Here is a 24066-nt window from a genome sequence, read left to right on the forward strand (position 1 = left end):
TGTTTTTTCAGGATCTCACAGTTTATCCAAGCAGTGATGCTTCTGGTACAGGATAAAGCTTCTGTGCGTGTTTGTGTATGTTTATAAGTCAACTAAATAGAAAAACAAGCAGCTCTTTGAACACCACTCAGTTGCTTTGTTCATGTTTTTTTACAATGGGTGTTTCTTTGGTACAAATACAACGATCAAATTTGTACTATGGGTTTCCCAGAAAAGGGAGTAGGGACGGTTGTAAAAAAACATACATGTTTGAGAACCACAGGGATTTATTCATTTGGAAGGGTCTGTCGTCTTTGTTATCTGTGTCCACTGAGCAGATATTAGAGATAAATGTTTTAGAAATGTTGCTTAGCTAATGGGAATCAGCATGTCAAATTCATGAGATCTCTTCAGAGTCTCCTATTCACATAAACTTCTAGATGGAAATATCTTATATCACAAATGTTATGTACATACACACTTTTGCATTAACTTTTTTGAAAGCTAGAATATTGATGAAAACCCACGTCCAGAATTTGCCCATTTACTTGGAAGGTGGTGGTAGTCCCTGAGTGATATGCAATTTGGAAATAGTTGCTAATTTTAATCAAGTTCCATACTGCAATTATGACATGACCAATCTTTTCTAGTTTACTTTCTTCTTCTCTAATCTTTTATAATTTCCCTTAGTATTTAGTATTCAGAGAGGTGTCATGCTAATGAGACAGTCTTCTGTCATCTCCCATGCTGCCTCAACTCCTGTGTCACAGTTCTGATCTGGAGGGACCACCTTTAGGGATGAGAGTGGTCCAGTCTCCATACCATTTTAGCTTCTCTGACACTGTGGTGATAGCTTTTATGTTGCAGACACATGTTAGTTAGGAGCTGAAGTATGTGTACTAACCCATTTCACTGGCCACCAGACTGCCACTATGTGGCTATGAATTTCAGTTGCTATTGACCCAGGGTTGACTTCATCTAATGACCTAGAGATGAAAAGTTTTATATCCAATTACTCAGTCCCCTGAGATCTACAGTCTTTCTGCTTCTTGTTTAAACTTTTTTCTTTCTTTCCCAGTACTCATTATTTTCTTTTTCCCTTTTCATTGCCTTCTGTTCATCTCAGTTGTCTGCATGTCTCTCACTTTCTCCTTGTCCTTTTCCCCAGGTTTCACGATACAATAATAGAGCGAATTAAAATAGTCTAGAATAAAGTGGAAAATTGCAGAGCACCGTAAAAATTGCAGAATCTGATTTTACATGGAGTATCATTTTCCAGCATCTTATTTTTTTTTTAAAATAGCTCATACTGTTTAAGTATCTATTTAGGTTTTTTAGTGCTTCAGATTTTCTCATTAAAACAAATTATTTTCGAGCTCATTGTTTGATCACTCCAATGCAGATTATATCTGTAGGCTATTGTAACTTTGCATATACTATTACTTTCAGGGGTGATAAGCAAATTTTTTTTTTTTTTTAGACTTCAGTGGATGTTGAATGCCTTAAATAAACAGTGGAAAGGACATTTAGGCTCTTTGGTATCTGGGCCAATAACACCTACTATTAAAACTATTTTATTGTGTGTGTGACTGATCACCATTAATATGAATTACTTCCTTGATAGAGGCTCGGCTTTCTTGTCTCTGTGGAGACAGGTGGTATGTCTACATTGCATTGTAAATCCAGGTCTGTGGGACCTGAGTTTGTGGACTCAGTGTTTCCAAGCCCACGACTGAATGTCCACACTGCATTATAAACCTGGGTTTACAGTTGCTGGATCCGGGTCTCTCAGCCATCCTAATGCATCCATACTTCATTATGTAGACCCTGTGACTCCAGTCTGCAGCTTGAGTGCATCCACACTGTAGAATGGCAGGGCTTGGACCTGAGTCTCAGAGGAACTCGGGTTCTGGCGTACCCTCCTAGCAGGGCCCTAGAACTCAGGACTGGAGTGTTTGCTGACTTGAGTCAGACTGATTTGTGTGAGGACAGAAGAGAGACTTGGGCTCAAACCTGGATCAGAGCCCAAGCTTAGTGTGCAGTGTGGACATACCCAGAGAGGTTTCTGTCACATAATTAAAGCAGTTTGTTAGCATTTTTAGTCACTGTCACATTTATCTGCTCTTGAGTTGACTTATTTCCCTTAAATGTATATGTTTAAACTTAATAAAAGCATTGATGGCTATAGATCCGTGGTGCCCAAACTTCTCCTCGCACGCACATCCCCTTACATGTAATAGAATGTGTCTATGCCCCTTCTCCTCCTTACCGGGAGTGAAGCCGTGGCCAGGGCTGATAGCCGAGCCACAGCTGGGGTCGGGGGTCATTGTCAAGATTGGGGGCCGGAAGTGAAGCTAGGGCAGAGCAGGGTTGAGTAGTGCTCCGTTCCCGCTCCCCATGAGGGTTGGCCCAGGCCCCACCCTGCCCCCCAGATAGCATGCTCCACAGTTTAGGGACCACTGCTATAGGTGCTCTGTCTCTGCCATAAAAATGCTTCCAGAAATTCCGGAAGGTGCTAACTTGCCCCACAAATCCTACTTGCAATTCAAGAGACAACAGAAGATATGAAGACTGTTCTGCAACTTGTTCCACACGAGTGGAAGCTAATGGAGTTCTCTATATGTGTAAGTGGTTCAGTTCGCCTGTGTTGAACAATTTGCAAGATTGGGGCCTGAAACTCCAAGTGAGGCTATTTCTTCATGAAGAGGCTGAGTTAGAAACATATTTATTTATCAGAAGAAGTGGGCTATTGAGACTCTGTGCAGTATTTTTGTTCTTACGTGACAAATGAAAATCAAAACCAATATTCTTGTTACGTATTATCTCCTGCTGTAATTAGATAAATACATCTGGGGATTGTATCCCTTCATTTTCAATTAACATTTTGTCTGGTATGTTATCTTGCATTGTAGATGCTGAAGTCTTCATCTAAGGAGAAATATCCCTTGTTTACTTTTGTAAAGGGTCATTCTAGAGACTATGACATTGCCTCCAGTCCACTGCATGAAGAAAATGACCTTTTCTCTGAGGATGAAAAGAAAAGATTAAAAAGATTTAGTACAGAAGAGTTTGTCTTGCTTTAAGGACATTTTTACACTAGGGTATTGGCAGTTGTCCAGGAGAACATTTACCCTTTAAAAAAATCACAACAACACAAGGCAAGCACTATTGAAATTGATCTATTTTCATAAAGATTATAATGTTGCATATGTTAGATTGGTCTTTAAAATGTCACTTATAAATGTAACAACTAATTATTTTTGTTTGTTCATTGATATTTGGATGAATTTGATGACACTTTTTGCTAGTGAAGACAAATAGCATTGTTTAGAGCCAGGCACAGCATAGCATGGATGGGTACTGTGCATGCCCTCCTGGATAGCTCTGCCAATGAGCCCCAGTCTTGACTTCCAGTCCCCTCTGCTGTTCCACTCCTGAACAGAGTCTGTCAATTATGTGATGGTTTTGTGGTGTGGACATATTATCTGATTTTAAGACTACTTGATTGTTTCCAGTTGTAAGCAAAACTTGAATATAGGACTCCTGAAGAAAAAGATTAGAGCATTTAATCTATTTTGCTGTCTAAGCCCCAGTAATGGTTAATAATGTAATCATGAGATATCTTTCTAACATTGCACTACTCAAGATGTAACTTTGATATGTCAATAGTAATTGCTAGCTAGAATACAGATGCAATTATATAAGCAGAATTGTGAGTTAAAGTATTATTTAGCAATATGATTTTATAATGGCTACTCATTAAGCTTGCTGTTGAACCTTAATGTGAGGAATGAATATAAAGTATTGGCTTTTCCCTACAATTTTTAAAGGTTATGTTATTAATATTAACTGCAACCAATCAAAGCAGATAGACAGTTATTAAATGGGAGAAGTGTTTGTTTCTTGTCTCTACAATGTAATGTTGAGACCTATACTCCTACCCATGCAGTTTCTGAATCAGAGCATAAAACAAAATTGTGGGTAGACAGTAAATATTCTGGGTACATCCCTTGTGGTGATTTTTAGATGCACAGAACATCTAGCAAGTAAATCTACATGAATAATTTCATACTTTAACAAAGCAAATTCAGAATGTAAAATATACATTAGTACTGTCTGCAAATTTAAAAAAAAAACTTTATTAAAGATGGGAAAAGATTAAATGCATGTACATTTGAATTGTAATGATAAATTTCTCATGTTAGAATTGTTTGAATCCTGGATTTAAAAAAATACTGAGGTGCAAATACTCTGTAATAAGGCAAATTTTATTGTATTGTAAACCACCTGTTAACTTTAAAATAAAGTGCCATTTAGGCACAGAAGGCACAAATATTTACCCAAAAAATAAACATCCTATATATCACTAAAGTAACTTTTTCCTTTTCTGAGAAAGAAGATTATAGTTACTAGTAGGCAGGTTTTAGGCAGATCTGGGACAAGCACATGTTCATACCAGAGTTGAATTGTGCATTTTCACACTTGTTCATTTATCACTCAAAAAGGTAGATTTTTTTCAGTTTAATTAGTTTTAATTAAAAACGAACAATTCTCCAGTTGACTGGATTTGGTAAACTGTTCCTTATTAAATAATATTTTTAATCAGTAGAGCATTACTTTTAGGTGCTGCGTATACATAAGGAAACTGTTCGAGTTGGTCTTCTTTGATATTCTTCCTTAATAATCCAGAAGTAGTCGTAAATAATGTGAAAATGAAATGCAGGTGCTAAATTGGGAAGAGTTGTGAATACTAATGAGGACTAGAAAACACTATAAAGATATTGGAGATTTGAGTTTAGAAAAAATGCAAGCCCATATAGCTATGGCAGAAATAATGCACAAAAAATATTAGGGGATATGCTAGGAAAGCAAAACTACTGAACCAAACCTATGTGGGATAGTTGACAACTTAGACATGAGTTTGCACTGTACTTTGACACATTAGAGGGGAAAAAAGAAACCAGTGCAGTTCTGGCTGTGTATCTAAACATTTCATAGAACATGGAGGTAATATTGCTTTTTCTGTTTTCATTGATATTTTCCTTTCTGCTGCCTCTTAACCAGGAAGATGTTTACAAATTAAAGTTTACTGAAAAATAGTAATTATCAGGGGCCAATAGGCATGGATTTAAAGCAGATTAACAAATATATATATATATGGTTTTGTTAATCTATTTCTAAGGGGAAGGCCTGATATTTTACAAATAGTTAATGTATAAACACTGGTGAGGAGAAGAGGAATTACATGGGATGGTACAAGGACATATAACTTTCCGAAATAGGATGAAACTAAAGTGAAAACGTCACGTAGGAGAATATTAAGCCGTGTAATACTCCCACAAGGAAGTGTTGGAATTCCCATCACATGAAACTATTAATACCAGACTGGCTCATAAACTAACAAATGTACAATAAGGAATATTCATGCATAAGGTGAACTAGATAAACTAATGACATCCCTCTATTTCAATTTCTATGACTGTAATAATAAAAGAATAAATTTAGTATGCCTAAAAGGCTTTAATGCATGGGAGTTTACAAGTGACTTTTTAAGCAAGGAACTAAAAGTGACATTTAGTTTAGTGAATATTTTTAAAGTGAATACCCAGTAGACTTTTTCCTGACTCTATGAAGTATGTTTTGAACATGAAGAATAAATATGCTACAGTAGCTAATAAATGTCTATATGTAAGCATATATGTACATAAGACATCACATCTCTGTTAAAGGAAACGTCCCACCATTCCCTATTAGAGAACCCATTCTTCAATAACCGTAACTGAGCTATTAGGTAGGAGGATGTCTCAGGTATGTCTGCTCTCATGGTGGATACCTAATATGCCATATTAAATTTTGAAACTGGAGTGGGTTTGAGAGAAAAGGACATTTTTGCAAAAGAGGAAAGATTAGGTTTGGTATTTAAACTAAAACAAAATTATTGGGCTGGGTAACTTTATACGTTTCATCCAAGAGTGAATTTGTTTGCCACAATTATAGACTTCAATCCAACAAACCATTTCAGTATGTTTTAACTTTAAGCACAGCACTTTCTGCTTTTAATACAAGCCTTCTTGCAACAAATTTACCTACAAATGGATTATAGATAAAAGTGCCTACTCCAGGGCAATACATGTAACTTTTAAACTACCATGGTGAATTAAGGATTGCCTTTTCCTTCTCCTTTGCTCCATGGAAGAAGTCATGCTTACATCACACAATAAAACATGCATGTAATCACAGCCGCTAACTCTGTGTATAGATATATATGTAAGGGTAATTTTATGTACATGAGGAGAATGAATGGGCGTTCTGACTGCAAATAGAAATAATTGTATTGTAGATAGCTGTTAAACATAAAATGTATCTGTAACACTTCAACAGATTCACATTTTTCTAGGATCTGTAAGGATACTTTCATTTCTTACTCTTATAACTTGTGAAGAAGGACCTAATGGTTGAAATATCTTAGCTAACTTAATTTTATTGATAGACCTTTTGTTCAGTGTATATTTATGATAAGGAAGATTTGCATTGCAAAACTGTCAATAATGTTAAGATAGCTGGTGAGAATGTTATTGGGTCCTTTAGAAGTTTACCTGGATAGTGGACCAGGATTCAGAGCCATCTACATAAATTTGTTAGAAACTAGTAGCATATTTTAGCTACCTTTTCTCTCATTCCTCCTCCAATCTCCATCTTGTTGTTGTCCCTTTTTTCCATGTTGGTGATTCAGTAAATGCCCAAAAAATCCATGTAAATGAGCATCTAATAAGGAAAGGGGACAGAAATGAAAGCAAGGGAATCTTTTGAGGCAGTGATGGGGGATTTAATTCTAATTCTATGGTACTATTTAGGAAAAGTAGGGCAATCCAGGCCAAATTACATCTTGGATACTTAAATTCTTCCCTACATTTTCCACTTTTCCTTTCAATGAAATGTGCTTATTTTGGCCCTAATTTTTTTCCCACCCTTTTTGGCCAGATGTCTTCCAGCCTCTGTTCTATAACCTCTCTTCCCTGTATTCATGGCCAGTTTGATCAGTTACCATAGATTTAACTATCATGTCTATGATGATGACTCCTGCATGTCCTTCGCTACCCTGGACATTTTACCTTGGGTAGTCCTCCTCTCTCCTTGTCTACATAATTTTCAAATGCCCAATACTAGGCCTCAGTATTTTAGAAATAGATACAGTTAGTTTCATGACTTTTCCATGTTGCCCATAAAGCTAGTTACATAAGTCTTGAAATCTGATGGTTCAAGATCCTAACCCCTTCCAGTCTGACTTTCTATTTAGATCTGATTGCCCCAATGAAAAATGGCTAGGAAATAGAAAGGAGACCTAAGGACTTCTGACACGTTGGTTTGGAAAGCATTGTAGTACATTTCCTGACTCCAGCACAGGCAAGCTCACAGGTTGGCCTCATCCCTGAAGGACCATGTACTGTGGTGACACAAGTTAAATTACCAAGTTACTGGAAATTAATGTTTTTTTGTAACTACAGGGGACTTTAATTGGAAACTATGTTAATTGCATAGTAATTCTCTTTACCTCTACTGCATTATCTCCTGAAAACTGTGCAATTAATTTGTGTCATCACTGTTACTGCTACTGCCTTCAAACACAAACTAACTGCGCATTAGTTACTCACACTCCCAGCAGTGGCCTATATTCTTAAATGTCTTATACAAATCATTGACTGATTAGTTACTTGCTTTCCTGATGAAACCAGCCTCTCAATATCAAGGAATGTGGCAAATAGGGTCTCCTTTCGAGTAGGCCTGTACTTTCCCCACCCAATAATCTTTTCTGCTGTTTCCTCTCTCTTTTTAAGGGGTGAGGGCATTTTTGTTTTTGTTAAGTCTAACACCAGCTAGAGTCACTTCTGCCAGAGCTTTGAATAACTAGCTAGGACTTTGTCTTCTGCATCTAGCAAGGGCATATGCCTCTTTATCAAAGTGAAGCAAAGTTTTGGGGTTATCTTCCATTCATCTTTAGATGTTCAGTGACCAAAGCCCCCTTTTCCACCAGCTTTCTATGAAACCCTGGTTATGGTAGCCCATGTGTTTGTCACTACCAGGCTTGATCACTGTAATTCACTGTATCTAGGATTGAGGGTGGATGCAACGCAGAGGGTTCACCTTGATGACTATGCATCTACTCAATGGAACAGGCTACCCACCATGTGCACTTCATCCACGATTCCACTTTCTATTGGTTCCCAGTCTGTGTCCACTATCAATTCCAAGCCGTGGTCCTGATCTTCAAAAGCATCTGTGGATCAGGATTTAGCTTCATGGGAGACCCCATCATTCAGGATTTACCAAGACAGCTGCCCTCTGGGACAATACAACTTTCAAAACCCCAAGACAAGCATACGAGACCCAGAGGTGGTAATCTTGGGGATACAGCTATGGAACAAATTTCCAGAGAAAATCTGATTTAGGCCAGAGTCTGACTGCTTTCAGGACATGCTCCAAAACCTTGCTCTTTGACAAAGTATTTCCACCATGATAAATAGGATGAAATCTTCACCCCCCCCCCCAAAAGAAAAAAAAATCTGAGTTAGAACCTCTACCTGGGTGGGCGAAGAGTAGTAAATTCAATGTCCACTATGGACATCAATGTGTAGATTGAAATGACTTGATAGCACATAAATGTTATGATGATGGCACTATAGAAAACCGTAAAAAAGGGTTGTTCGTGGAAATCATGATGCAGCTTAATTACTAAACGTGTGGCACTAATAGGGGGGAGCGTGTTTTTAAGTTATAGTAGAGAATGGGCTCACTCTGGAGAACTGATTTATTTGCAGGAGATGGCCTGTTAAATCAAAGGGTGAGAGAGGGAATGAGTGAGTTATGAAAAGTCATTAATAGCAGAAATGAACACAAACGTTTAAAATCCAGCTTACTTTGTGTAGTGTTTATGCAGTAACATTTGTATTGATGGACCATTTTTGTGTGTGTGTGATAGAGCAAATAGTCTGTGGTTGCAGTACCAGGAGGGTACCAATAGGGGCAGATTGTGCTTGATTGTTTTAGGGTCTCCCCAGTCCATAAATTATCCATGATCAAGACATGATTTTAACAAATTTGTTCATTCTTCACACATGGGCATAGTTTGGGTGGGTACAGTCGGGGGCATTGGCCCACCAAGCAGAGGCGAGGCATGCGAGGGTCACGTGCCACTTCCTCCTCGATTTCTGCAAATGCCAAGCTGCCTTGCAGGGCTTGGTCTGCTTGGCATGCAGGGAAGGGGGGTGACTCTGGTGCCTTCTTTCCGCCACATTTTGGCTTGCGGGGAGGGGAGGCGCCTGTTTTCCTGCCTTCTGGGTCCCTGCCTCCTTAGCTGGATGCCGCCTCCTGGGTCCTAGTGTCCGCCTTCTACCTGTACAACGCTGAGTGCCAGCGGGGCAGGAGATCAATGAGGAGAGGATGGGGAAGAGACGGGGATACAGGAATGGGCGGGGGGAAGCATGAACCCAGCATGTGGCATCCCCCCAGCTGCAGTAGCACTAGAGCAGCAACGGCTACCAACAGCAGCTGGAGCTCCCCCTATAAGACTGACCATCCGTTTCCCCTTCCCCAAGCACTGGCAGCTCATGTACCACTCCAAGCAGAGAGAGGGAGCCAGTGAGCTAAGGTAACTGACTTTAGCATGCACATGTGTGCGCATGTCACCCGAAATATAGCAGTCAAACTACGCCTTTGTCTTCACCATTATTGGACAACTAGGCCCTGATCTAACACTGTGGGTGCAGGATGAAAGTAGAGATGGTGTAACAAAATTTAACTTATAGTTTGGTTGTGAATACGTCACTGATGGTCTGATTCTTATTTACACTAAGGGCTGTTTACTCCTCTCTGGTAGTGTTAATTAGTTACACACATTCTAAGGCCCCTTTACACCACTAGAGCAATGTAAAAGAGCCTTAGTGTAAATGAGAATTAGGCCCTGAATAGTCATCATTGGACCATACGCTTGGTTACTTTCATCAGATGGTATTATTTCTGTTTTCTCATTGGATGATCTAAGCTTTATAAATAAGAGTCCCTTTTCCAGTTTGCAAGCTGTCCATGGGCAGTCATAATTGTTTGAGTCTACTGTGTGAATAGTAAAAAGGGCTTTTCTTAATGGTCGCAAGATGTTTTCTTGTGTGAAAGCCCTGATATTTATTCACACAAAAATTCATGATTTTTTTTTCCTGCAAACGCTCTTTCAGATAAAAATTTACTCTAATGTTTATAAAGAAAAGCCATCAAAACAGTAATTGCCATCAAAACAAATCAACAGGTTTTTTATTGTTTGATTAAAACCAGAAGATGCACAAATTAATGTTTAGTGGTTTTTGCCTGGCTCGTGTGTGTGTCTGTGGATATGTTAAAAAACAGGGCTTTGTGAATTCTGTGCTTAATTTAAATGGGAGTTATACATGTACAATCTTTTTTCTGTTCTCTTTTTAGGTCCTGATCCTGTAAACTGGTCTGCTCAAGTGTGAACTCCTGTGTCTGTAGGGAGCTCCATTTAAGTTAATGTAGACTAAGGGACTGCACATTCAGAACAGCTTGCAAAATCAGGGCCTCGATTAGGTCTCAATGGATAAGGTGATTCAACTTAGTGGGACCTCTCAGGAATAAGGGTTGCAGATTTGGGCCTCTATATGTACGTGGATGAGATGCAGTGAGAATTGGTAACATGACTGCAGTCCCATAGTTTCTGCAGACTGGTACAGTACTGAGTGAATGCCCACAATTGTTTTATTGGCATATGCTGACTCAGCAGAGCAAGGTTGCTTAGGTTCTGTTTTTCAGGAAGTTGGGGGGGAGGGAAGGAATTGTTGCTACTTTGTATCAGTCAGTGGCTGTCTTAATTAAATAAGGAAGATGATCTTCATTTTTAAATGTAAATGTCAATTCCACTTAAAGAAAATTAAAAATCACTGCAAAATAATGCAAGCAGAGCAGTGTAGAATGCCTGAATTCGCTTATTTATTTATTTATTTATTTATTTTATTTTAAAAGAATTGGGCAAATTTCCTTTTTGGTTTGCTTTGTCTCCACTAACAACTAGGCTGGTTAATAGATAAACTTTAAAAAAAAAAAAATACTGGCTCTATGTAAATCTAATGAAACATTTAGAAAGAATTTCATTAAAAAAACAGGAGAATTAATTCTCCCAAGTTGTTACGTAATAAACTGGTCAACTTTAATCCTTAAACTGGGACAATTGTGAGTTACTTTCATCGTATGGCAAGGCTACTTTGGTTTCATAAATACCTCTCTGGAGTTTGCAGTGTGGGCACCTGATCCAAGAGTTGATGTGCTTTCTACCCCGAAAAACAAATGAAAATATTCTGACAGTTGTCTACTTCAAGGATTTACCAACACCTTTAAGCTCTTAGTAGATTAATTTGAAGTCGGTGCGGAAGTTTTAAAATCTACACAGAATTGTGATAATCCACATTTAAACACCATAGAGGGATCTGGCTATCTTAAATTAGAAATAGTCTGAACCAAAGGTGTGGATCAGAATTTTGTAACTCTGTAAGAAGCAGAATCCAAATCCTGGATCTGAACATACTGAATTTATGGGTCTGAAATTCAAACCCTAATTTTGCCAGTGTTTCAGAGTGTTGGGATTCTGCTGACAATAGAGACAAAATCTTGGGCATTGAACTGAAATATGAACCTGAGTCTAGATTTTGTTTTCAGCCCTATCTGTCCTTCCATTGGGGTGGGTAAGAAGACATTACATTTTATAGCAGCAGTGAAAAACAGAATGAAGTATTTGCAAAACACAGCAAGCTCATGTCTTGCAAATATATGAAGTTCTTTGGCCTTCACAGCTCAACCAGTGGTTTTTTGTTTTCATGCTAATACAAATTCTTGTATTAATAAGAGCATGGCCTTGCGTTTCTTCATCCGTATGGGAAAAAGTTACTTGTCTGGTGGTAAACAAAGAACAGAAGAATTGATTCACTGTCTTCAATTTTTAAAAGATGGTATGAAGCAATAGTGGAGCAATTTTAATTGTAACTATGTAACACTTGTGATCAGTAAGATCACTTGTGTTCTGTTTTTAGGAATTGGGGTACTAAAGAGTACATAGAGCATTAGAAATGCAAAACATGACCGCATGTTCTCAGGATTTTGTCAGTGTTACATGAAAGAGCGCTTGTGCTGGGATGCTCAACTCTGAGGGTATTCTCTGTTTAGTGTGTATTTACAGAGATGTATGAATATTTGATTAATGAGTCATGGTCTCTGGAGAAATTTAATAACTGTACTGCTGTACAAAGCCAGCTCCTTAACTGTTAACACAGCTGCCAATATTGTCATTGACACTGAAGCCCTTTCTGCATCTAATATATTCTGTGGAGTAAATTCCTTCATTACAAGGGGATCTGTGGGACACATTATTCAGTTATCTGTTTTGAACTGTTGCAAGCTCAATTTACAGACCCTGATTTGTAAAGATTTTTCCAGTGGAAACAAGCAGTGACACATGAGCTGTAAAACAGCAGTTTCATGCGGTTATGTTTTTACAAAAGTTAGTTGGAAGGTCAGATTTACAAAGTGTTGCTTTAAAAATTTCTCTCTATATTGTAATAAGATCTGGATACAAAATGTTATTACCTGGAACATTAATACAATATTTGTATACTATAAAAACATGTGCAATATAAGAATGAGCTAAAATGTGGAAGGAAGTGGTTGTGTGTCAATATGTATATTTGTATAATCCAATAAATAAAAACTGGAGTTAGCAATACATCAAAAAATGGAACTTGTGCATCGCAGATTGAGCCTTCTATTCCTTACTCACCTGAGCAATGAATTCAGCAGGACAACTTGGGTGAGAAAAGCTACTTGGGTGTAATTTTCAGGGTGAAGTACTAGTTGCTTTTTTTTTTTTTTTTTTAAATGTCAGGGCAGATTAATTATTAAAATTTTGCTGAGCACTTTCCGAGAAGTAATTCACTGTTAATTTTACCATTTTCTCCATTTTTATTTCTAATATATGTGAAGAGATCAATTCTCACTTACAAAGTTAGGTGGATATTTTAATTTCAGTGAAACCATAGGCACTGACTAGATTTTGTCGGTAGGTACCAGATGGCGGGGAGGAGGCCTTGAGGGAAAAGGTGGGGTGGGGGCAGGGCCTTGGGGGAAGAGATGGAGTGTGGGGGCGGGACTAGTGAGAGCTGGCTGCCGGTCAGCTGATTTGCGGTGCCACTGCACACCACTGAACAGCTGATTTGCACAGCGCTGTGCGAAACAGCTGTTTAGTGGCGCACAAATCAGTTGTTCGGCAGCACCCGAAACAGCTGATTTGTGGTGGCCAGCCCCAGTGGGTGCTGAGCACCCTCTATTTTTTTTTCCCATGGATGCTTGAGCCCTGGAGCACCCACGAAGTCAGAGCCTATGGACTACTTTAAATAATAGGGGAAAATGTCAAAAAAAGATAAATTCAGTACAGAGGCTTTCACTGGAAGTTTTAACTGCAGGTTAGAATTATACATGCTATGCAGAATTTCCTGCAACACTTCTCCTTAGGGCCACAATGCATTACAGCAGACGTATAATGAAGCTGCTATAAAATCTCTGGTAATTAAGGGGGATTTGACAGTAATTGCAACAGTGAATCAACTTAATTATTACCTGCTTCAAAGAGAGCTAACCTGATGTTATAATCTAACCTTTTCTACTTTTAAAATGAGAGATTAAAAAGTATATGTAACATTTAAGAATTAAATCTGTTGAGAGAGAATTCTATTAATGTACTTTATATATGTATAATGTGTACACAGCAGCTAAAAGTTCTTCTCCTTTAGCTGCTGTGTACCTATATATATATGCTAAAGGAGAACAATCATCCAATGAATTAGAAATGCACTGAGCGTGTTTGTACATGTAATAAATGGAACCTAGCCCATGTCAGTGATGCAACCCTCTTCTCCTTGACTATTAACAGCAAAGGGACCCATATAAAGACCTTTGTTATAAAATGCTACAACACACACAAGTCTAGTTTCTTGAAGAGCCTTGTAAAGGAGATCTGGTGAAGGTACTGTAATTGTGGACTGAATTTTAAGCAAACTATGCTGAAATATATTTCAGATGTACTGTAAAACTACAGAAGCAAGGGGATGCTGGCTTGAGGATGTCATAGCATCCTTGTTTACATGCCTGTTGTGGCATTCACAATACTGTGAGATGCTATGTCGCTTTTACAAATAATGTATAATATTGAAGTGCAAGTGGTGCACAGAATAGTTAAGACTCTCCTGTGTTGAAAATTGGTCACATCCCTTTGGCAATGTGTAACCTTGCCTTAAATTGGGAGGAAGTTGTTTACAGAGGAAAGTATTTTAACTTTCTCTTGAATATTTTATCCAGTTCTAGTATGGCATCGTCAGCAAATACCAAACAACAAAGTAATGTGCTTTAGCACTGCTCTGGTGATGGAGCAGACAGTTTCCAGCCTCAAAGAGCTTACAGTGTTCTTACCTTCATATAGTCCTAACATAAACCTCAAGGGAAGTGCAGCTCCTGTAATGATAGTTTGATGTCACTGGTGTGCACTAATAGAAAGGATGGGTTAGTGACTGAACATCAGGGTCTTGATCCAACTCCCTTTAATGTCAGTGCACTCTGATATTGGATTGGGTCCTGGATTTGCATACCATGAAGCATACCTTGACTCTTTGGAGGACAAGTTCAAATCCTTGAACTTCAAGATCAACCCAGCTTTCCACCCTTCAGAGGTAGATATACTGAGTTTCATGTGGTTTATCAAGTGTGGGTCTTTTGGATTAGACAACCAAAAAATGGAGGCCTTTTCTGCATAGATTTTAAAAATCCCATAGCATCTCACATAGGTTGCCTGGGGATATTAATAAAAAAATATTCTCTCTGCCTCTCCAGCAGAGTACTGTCCTTGTTGATTTCTATCCTTCCCCCTAGAGGTAGGAGCATTACATCATTCTCTATGTATGTCTATGTTTGGGAAGCATCTTAGGAGGCACAATATGAAATCAAATTGCATTCACCAAAAGAAACAGAGAACTGGCGATGATGATGATGAATGCTTTCCATTGCACTATCCACACCAGGATCACCAGACCAAAAAACTAACAAATTTAACCTCTCAACATCCCTGTGAAGTAGGAATTTTACAAATGGAGAAAATGAGGCACAGAGATGTTATGACTTAAAAATCTTGGGATCATACAGCTACTCTGTTATAGTTTACATTTACTTGTTAGGTTGTGGAAAGATAATCAAAAGGATTTTTGTTTGTTTGTTTTCTGGAGCCATCACATCCTGCCATTAAGTTTTCCCACCATTGCCCTCAGTTTTCAGTGTTTTGATAATTTGACCATTTCAAATAGCCAACTGCTGAAGACTTTCTCAACCCATTTAGCAGTTCCCTGGTTTGTGTAAAAATGTCAGTCTTTCATGTGCATAAAAGGAACTTAGTTTAACTGCATGACACGAAACGAGAGAGCCTGTGATATTGCCATTCTAAAACAACCATCTCTGGGACCTGCGCTATTAGCAGAACACGGTAGTTAAATCTGGATCCTTCAAATAAGACTTAAAACGCTATCATGCATTTAATTCTGTTGTAGAATAGAAATGTCTGCAACAGTTTGTTTCAGTTTTGCTGTTACAAAATTCTAGTGCTGTTGCTGCCCCGTGACTGGCAATTAAAAAACAAAAACTGTGCTAGACTATGACTTCTGTTTAATAATGGAATGACCGTAACCATCATAACCATCCCACTGGAACTCGATCTAGTCCCCACAGTTATAAAATTGCTAGGGCCACCAGTCTACAGGACTGGTAAAATAGAAACAGTAGCATGGCCCAAGCTGTAGATGCCACGTGCAGTACAGATAACTGGGCCACAGTCCCTATGGTGTCATATCTGATACTAAAGCTTTCCACTTGTGGGGTTAGCCAGCTCCCAGTCTGGTAAATCCCTTTCCCATGCCTATAAATAAACAAGGAGTAAGCTCACACACCCCCTGCCCAGGACTCCTTTGCTGTGGCATAATATACTCAAATAAAGCACTTTCTGACTTACCACACGGCAAAGAGGCCTTGTTTATTTTACTTATCGATAAAGCCCTACTTGAATTGCAGAATAATTATCAAATAATTGTGGCTGAGTTGTGGACAAGACATGGAAAATGGTGGAAAAGTAATAATGGATCTTTATTAATTGCTATCGTTTAGAAAAGCCAGAGAAGACCTATGTGTTTTAGAAAAATTTGCTGGAACAATGTAAACACTCAAGTCCTATGTTATGCCTGCTAATTTTTTTGATAACCAGACATTTTGCTGCACCTGTATTAGTCATTAATGCGCAGGGCTGACAGCGGGAGCCCGCACCATGCACAGAGCTGACTGCCCGAGCCCCAGCTGCTATCAGCTCAGGTAAATGGGATTTTACTGTACTAATGGGGAAAAAAGCATGTGTTACAAAATGTATGCAAAAGTATGGACTGTGCAAATAAGCTCATTAAAATCGACATTGTGGTGGAAGCCTAATATTGCGGGATCCACACTATCACAAATTAAGTAGGACCCGCCTTATATAAAATCTTTGTGGCCCCCAATAAGTGCCATGGGCAAGTCGCAATATTAAGAAGAAGCACATGGGTGGCTCAGTGGAACAGTGCTGGTACTGCTCATTAACTGCCTTGATCTGCCTCAGCTAGCTAGCAGTTAAATGCCTGACTAAGCAATTGGACCTTTCACCCTGCTCTATAAGGCATCAGTCCCTAGCCTCTGAGAGATCATCAGAGGGAGTGACTTCCAAAAGCAATGACCCTCTGCTGAGAACACCCTGCTGAAGCAACCCAGGAAGGTTTACCCCAGAAACTGACCCTACATCTGCTCCAGTCGTTAACAACTGACTGTGCAGAAGAAAGGGGTGATTTCTCAGGTAGCAAGGGCCCAAACTGCCCAAGAGACTGGGGAGTAATCTGAGTGACCACAGCCACTCCAAACTGTAGTCCTACTATAGGTAGGAACCTGCATCTTCAGCAGTCCTAACTCCCATAAGATTCACTCTAGCCTGTAACTTGGTAGTAGGCAATTGGAACTTTAGAACACTGTCTAGAATTTGCTTGTGCGTAGCAAAAGCTAACCATGTGATAAGATGCTTTTGGTCTCTCTGGTGGCATCACTGGCTCCTGCTCATACATACATGGGAGGAAAGGGCAGACTTTTTAAATAACAAATTTTCACTGGTGCCTTTTGCTATTTTTACAATGCATTTTAAAACAAATGAGAGATTAACTTAGGAAAAAGTACTTCAGGTACATGCACAGTAACTAACGCTTTAGTGGATTCAGGGTTGAGCGCTACTAAAATCTGGATTTATTAGAAACGCTCCATGCATTTCAATGGAGCTTTTCTCATGAATCTGGATATTTTACATTATTTCAATAGAGCTGACCCTCTGATTCATTAGAACTGTTCCAATATAACCAATGGACCATTTCCAATGATTCTGGTTTTACAGCAAATCCAAGGGTCAGCTGTACTGAAAACAATGGTGCTAACCCCTAGGTTTATTAGAAAAATGCTTCAGTGTCTCAATGGAGCATTTCTAATCAATCGGATAAATAGAATCCTGCACCCGGAAAAAAAAAATTCTATTGGTGAAACAGACCCATGGATTTTTTGTTACTGGGATCCTTTAAAAACACAATGGGTTTAGTAGGGTCTTCGTTGTTCTTTCTAGTGAAACCCAGGCACAGAGAAGTTATATGAGTTGCTCAGAGCTGGGATTAGAACTTGTGAGTTCTTGGTCTTTTTTAATCATGCAGATAGCAAGAGCCCTCCTCTCTCTGCCCTCTTCCCTAGACAGGCAGTGGGAGAGTAGCCCAGCAGCGAGCATCATCAATGGTCATCCTTGCAACAAGTTCATCCCACTCTAGCCAGCAGCTATTGATCTTGTTCAGGCCCTCAGGGACCTACACATCTTTCACCTTTTTTTCTCTCCCTGTCCCCCAATTGGCTTAAGTCCCTGGAAAAACTATTGAAATGCACAGGGTGTCCATCATGTCAGACCAATGGGAAGATGAAAGGGGCAGCCTTAGACACCCCTCCTCCTTGGGGCACACAATAGCCTCATCCCTCTGAACCATGGCCCCATCTTCGTATCGAGAATTGGGGTGGTAATTGCAGCTGTCTGGGCTGGAGAGAGGGAGACTAGAGCCCCCACTTTTTGGGTCTCCCCATGACCCTCCTTCCAGGACAATTGTTCCCCTGTATTCAGGCGGGTCCATTTCAGAGGAAGGCGAACCCAAACCCCACCTGACTGAGCAGAAGACGTGTGTGTGTGCGCGTGTGGACATTGCTGACGCCATCCCAGAAGAGTCATGATGGCGTATTGGAGTGAAAGAACATGCCCCCTTCTCCTCCTCCACCTTCCCAAATAGCATCCTTTCCTGGGAAGTTGAGATTCTGATGTCATCAGGTGACTCCAGGAGCGGGGGCCCTAGTCCTGGGCCTAGAAAGCCTATCTATTAATCCAGGCATAGAGGCAAAAATATACATGTTTTGGGATGCAGCTTCTGCAAAATCCTGCTTGTGGGCTGGGCCTACTAGGATTTATGGATGAAAGGAAAAAAATAGTGAACAATTTTAATTATTTCAGATTTGTTTATCAAATGATTTGTAGTTGAGCTGATCCTATACAGACACACACGTTTTACTAAGGTTCCACTGAGGTTAAAAAAACACTGGTAATGAATCCAGATTCCTTGTCCTCTTTGTGTGAATTACAAACCATTCTAGTCCCAGACTGAGCAATAGTCTAGCTCTCCTTGTCACACCCAAGGAAATTCACTGACCAACTCATCTGAAAAAAATTAAAATAAAAAAAATCTGTGGTGGAGACAAATCTGCAAAAATGGAAACTCCTCTTTAAAAAGGATTAGCATAGCTTAGTTCTCTCTTTTTAGGAAGCTAGTTACATGATTTTACCTAGCTGTGAAAGTTGAGAAATCCAGGCTAGAGCCAAAAGAAAGAGATTTTACCATTAAGTTGCTGAATTTTTGTGCCTCTGCCTAATGCTTGAATATATAATGAGTGTATTCTCTGAATGTGGGAAGACACTGAACCTGCTTACGATGGTTACTGAGAGTCCTGCATAAAGACTGAGTAGGAATGAGATCACCCTTGATTTCCCTGAATCATTGCACTTTTGCTCTCATAACAGAAGTTTATGCTTCCAATTCTGATGTCCTCTAACTGGTAAGTGGTAAAGTCTTGACTGAAGAATGTAGAACCTGGTGGGAATCCACTTGGTCAGGGGGATCATAGCAAACACAGCAATGTGATTTCAAGTCTTTTCCTGCCCTAGAGGCATTTGCAAAATCACCAACAGGCAACCTCCCCCTACCCACTCAAATGAGATATGGCAGTTTATCATGTCAAACCTCACTGCTGAGTGCTGTGTCTAGGGCCTCTGGCTGTCAGAGGCAGGATTTCATCTTGGGGTCCCTAAGGCCGTATAGAAAGCCTCAAATGTTCATTTACGTTTCTTATTGTCTGGCTAAATCTGAGTGTGCTTAAAAAGCTAACCCATGGCTCAGAAAAATACCCAACAAGTTAAAATGTTAAATAAATTTTTAAAACAAAAATGTGTTTCACTCTCTCCTTACGTCTTTTGCATTAGTTGCCTATATGATATACATTAGTTGCCTATATGCCTATAAAATGATATGCCTGTATGTTATGCTTCCCTCTGTGGTACTAGTTCTTGAAATGAATATCTCTTATTGAAACTTTGGAAGCAATCCAGTTTGAGATAAATATTAAAATATTGTTGGACAGATCTAGTTCATAGACATAACTACATAGATCTGTGTGTCTACAGTAAAATGTGTGTCTATATATATTATATACAATGTCTCTGTGTACAATGTTTGCGTATATATATATATATATATATATATATATATATATATATATATTTGAGTTATATATTTGTATGTGTTTATTTAAGTATTTGTATGCGTATATAATACATACACACACGCGAAATCCATGAGGGTATACCTGTGTTTATATATTTGTAGTCTTGGAAGGATTAGATTTTTATTTGGTAAATGTTGGAAAACTTTAATTTCACCATACACACACAAATCAACAAAAAAAAATTCCATCGATTTAATAATAAAAATTTACAGATAGGCAAAGTAAGAAAAATGCTGTTGAAAACTTCTTAGAGTTTGATTTAAGAATATTTACTTTGTTGACATCACGTCAAAATATGCAATTTGTGTTTTTATGGTTATAAAGCTTTAACTTTATCATCTTTATGAATTTCAGCGTCTAAATACTTGTCTGACCTCTTGCTTGTCAGCCCTCCCTTCCCCCCCATAATTTCCTACAACTTTGGAAATTTAGATTGATAAAAATAGAGAAAAAAAAGCTTACATCCCATAATTCTGTGCAACTGTGAAAATTTAAATAGATAAAAATAAAAAAAACTCTTTAAAATAAACATTGACATTATCTGCCAAAATTATAAAAACATAAAAAATGAATTCAGCCAAGCCTATATATTTGTGTGTGTATGTATTATTATATACATTATATCTCTATGTACAAAGTGTGTGTATATGCATATATATTTGTTATATTTGTGTGCATATGTGTCATATAGAGTGTGTCTGTAAAATATTTACTATAGTATGTGTGCATATATGTATTTATGGTGTGTGAAAATGTATGTGCTTATATGTGTAAGGTATTTGTGCAACCATAGTTTAATCCTCCGTTCAAAATTTATTTCAGATCACTACATGAGCTCTTTGAAACAATGTTAATTGTTTCAGAACCAAAATCTTTTAGGAATTGTCATGTTGTCTATAAATATTTAGCGACTGAATTGTATTTGCCAGTGTAACCCCGTATTACAGATGAAAAGGTAGCATCTGCTGAAATTAAAAGTGGCCACATTTTCACTGTAGCTTAATTAAATGCCAAAATTTATCTACATTAACAACAAAGTGGTGAAATTTATTGATCAATTCACATGATATAAGTTGACAAATGGCCTGAGCAATTTCCATAATTTTCTACACGTGTTAAAATTTGTAATGAAAAAAGAATACTATATTAACATTAAATGTAAAATGAAAGGGATATTTTGTAATGGGAGCGAATGCCCTGGGGCAGCATACTTTGTTTTCCATGCCTTGTCCAGGCCTAGGCTGCTTGAGCTGTGTACAGATGGGTCTCTGACAGTCCTACAGCTGTTCTCCTAATTGTCCATTAAGTGTTCTATTGATTCTCTGATTCAAAGTACATGTCTTTCAGCTCAAGCTATCGTGTGAAGTGGCAGGCACATTCCTTGCAGAATGACAGAGCTGCTTGAAACCTAAAAATGTGGGATGCCAGTTTCAATTGAGGACCCTGCTTTCAAAGGAGAAAGCTTGGTTAAAGGAGCTTTGTAATAGCTGGTTAGGTTTTAGTTTCTAAACTTGTAACATCAATCAATTAAAGCAGCAGCAACATGAAGAGTTTTAATTCATTGTTAAGCATGTACAGATTGCACCTGGCTGATAACAGGCTGTGTGAGTATATCAGTGCTTGCTAACAAGTGATTAGGCTTGTTTAGCTGTATGTAGATTTTTTTTTTCCAGACCCCTCTGACATGCGCAAAGATGTTCTCATTTGACTTGCAAGTTCACTTTTAGCATTTTTTTTAGAGCGAGATCATCTGCAATTCCAGATTATGCCAGTCAGAGCCCTGTTTAAAATCATCTTCCTTTAATCTGAAAAGTGAAAGATAAAAATGCATATCTGTTGCAAGGACCATAAATCTTCAAAGAAACAAATATCCATAGATAAAACTGTAAAAGTTATTTAGTTCTTCACTGAAAGCGGTTTATTAATCTAAAATTTCCAGTCCATTGTGTCATGATTTGGTTATCACACTGTATCTCATTTCTTGCAATGGTATGAGCCTTGTATCTCAAGCAAAGAGATGATAGCCCCGTAGCTTAAACTTTATCAACAGAATTCAGATATATCACCATTGCTAAGAATATTAATAAATACATTAAAATTGCAACATAAAAATAACCTAAACACAGAGATTTTGACTGTACAACATACAGATTTTTATCTGGAATTTTTGTTTTACTCATATTTGTATATATTGATTTTGTAATTAAATAAGTTTAAATTTCCACTTAAGTTAAATTTATTTTTTAAAGAAGTATAATTCTCCATACAGAATAAATCAACAAGAAACTGCATGTGAACTCTGTTATAACTTATTACTTAGAAACCATCTGGATTATTTGTGCAAAAAGTTATCTTTTTCTATGTAATTGAAATTACAAAATGGCCCTGTATATTTTTTAAAAATATATATTATATATATCATTTAAATGAGACATGAAACTGTTTCAGATAAAACTTAAAATAAAGAGAATTATTTCTGTTCAAGAAGATTTTTATCCTTTATAGTTAATGAAAAACCACTCTGCTGTGAATGTTTAAGATATGCTTATTCTTTAATCATCCCCCTTATATTATTCCCCATTTTAGTTTTTGCACTGTAGCTAGCAAAATTCACCATCATGGAAGATAACATATTACTTTGACCCATCAATCAAATTATTCCGAGCGTTCTAATTTAAACTAGAATCTTGCTCTTTGAATTACATTATATAGTTATTTTTTTCTTGGCCCAGTTTTCTTTGGGATGTCAAATTTACAAGCAACAACAATGTATGGTTCTAAGAAGCAAATGAACTAGCCAAAAATGCAAATTAAATTTCTGCCTATGATTCATGGGCAAAAAAAGATGTATTTGAGATTTTATAACCAGAGCCTCTCCCTATCCCATAAAAAGGAATATGTGTCAAATTAAAGAAGTCATCTAGGAGGCTGTAGAATATGTTGTAAGGCACATATTCTCAATTTAGGGATGTAAATTTCCATCTTCATGCATGGGGCTGATGCACCAAATTCCCTGTGCATCAAGGGGACAATAAACTACTTCGTTGTTTTCACTGTCAAACAGATTGAATAAAAAAAAGTCTCTCTAATGTAATAATAAACTATATATTGATACCTGCAAAACATTTTGTGAATCTACTCTAGATTCCAGCACTTTCAATTATGCTGTTAGCCAGTTTTTTAAAAAGATTTTTAGAAGCTTTCAGCTGTAGACTTTTGTCTTGTTGAATGAACTTCAGCTACACTAAATTTTAAGTAAATTTGTGATGACTGAGCAATATACATTGGCTGAGCTAGAATCCAATAACCCACAGGACAAATTAATTTTCAACAAAAAGGGCAGAAACCTCAAGTGCCATGAGTATATGGAATCTCAGTCTATCTCTCTGGAGCCATTTTTGCAAATCACTACAGCTATTCATAATCTAAATCAGTCTCCTTTAGCAGCAGAAAGATCTTTTTTCATGACAAAACAGAAGATGACATTCATTAGTGCCTAACTTGCATAAGCTACCTTAAATTTATTGGTGCTCTTATACTTATCTGGATAAGAATTCCTTTGTCTATGGCTATAGGAAAATTCCGGATGCACTACTTAAAAATATAAATTGTCATTTTTATCAGAACTTTTGGCAGTTTACTTTATTTTAGAAGTAAAACTGGTGGTTAAGGTTTTAAGACTTCCAATGGGCGTTGTTTCAATCATGGTTAATATGCACCCAGGATAGCAATACCAATATAAGTGAGTGGCTGTACAAAAATCCACACTTCTTAGAGAATTGCTGCTGCTTAGAGCGAGGGGTGTAAACTTTAGACTATATGATGTATAAATATGACTTAAGGCATTACAAATGAACCCTAACATTTATGGGTGGATTCATGGCTGAGCACCAAATCCTCAGCTGGTGTAGATCGGTATAGTGCCATTGACTTGCAGTGGTATTATCCAGAGAAATGGTGTATCACAGTGCCTCTGTTCTGGACCACTCTCTATGCTGGAGATCTTCTAGTGCACTCATATTCCCCTTCTATCATCCCACATCCTGCGGAAGCTATAGAACTTGATTGTGTGAAAATGTA

At 37.9% G+C, this 24066-nt stretch overlaps 1 protein-coding gene across 2 annotated transcripts in view; it reads left to right on the top strand.

Moving 5' to 3' along the window:
* The window catches only part of ATG4C (autophagy related 4C cysteine peptidase), a 36410-nt gene extending 25620 nt beyond the window's left edge, over positions 1-10790 (top strand). Inside the window, exons 11-12 of one of the 2 annotated variants that reach the window (XR_010917528.1) lie at positions 2892-3137; positions 10447-10790. Coding sequence is in view for 1 of the 2 variants with exons in the window: in XM_067535484.1 (XP_067391585.1) it covers positions 2892-3062 (171 nt within the window). In the remaining variant the exon portion in view is untranslated. Of the gene's footprint in view, positions 1-2891; positions 4345-10446 lie in introns of those variants that run through there. The other variant, XM_067535484.1, reaches the window with a different exon arrangement.
* The last annotated feature ends 13276 nt before the right edge of the window (positions 10791-24066 follow it).

The sequence above is a fragment of the Emydura macquarii genome, unplaced genomic scaffold (assembly GCF_026122565.2).
Source record: "Emydura macquarii macquarii isolate MOO-44397 ecotype Brisbane River unplaced genomic scaffold, CSIRO-AGI_Emac_v2 contig_3506, whole genome shotgun sequence".
Taxonomy (NCBI): Eukaryota; Metazoa; Chordata; order Testudines; family Chelidae; genus Emydura; species Emydura macquarii.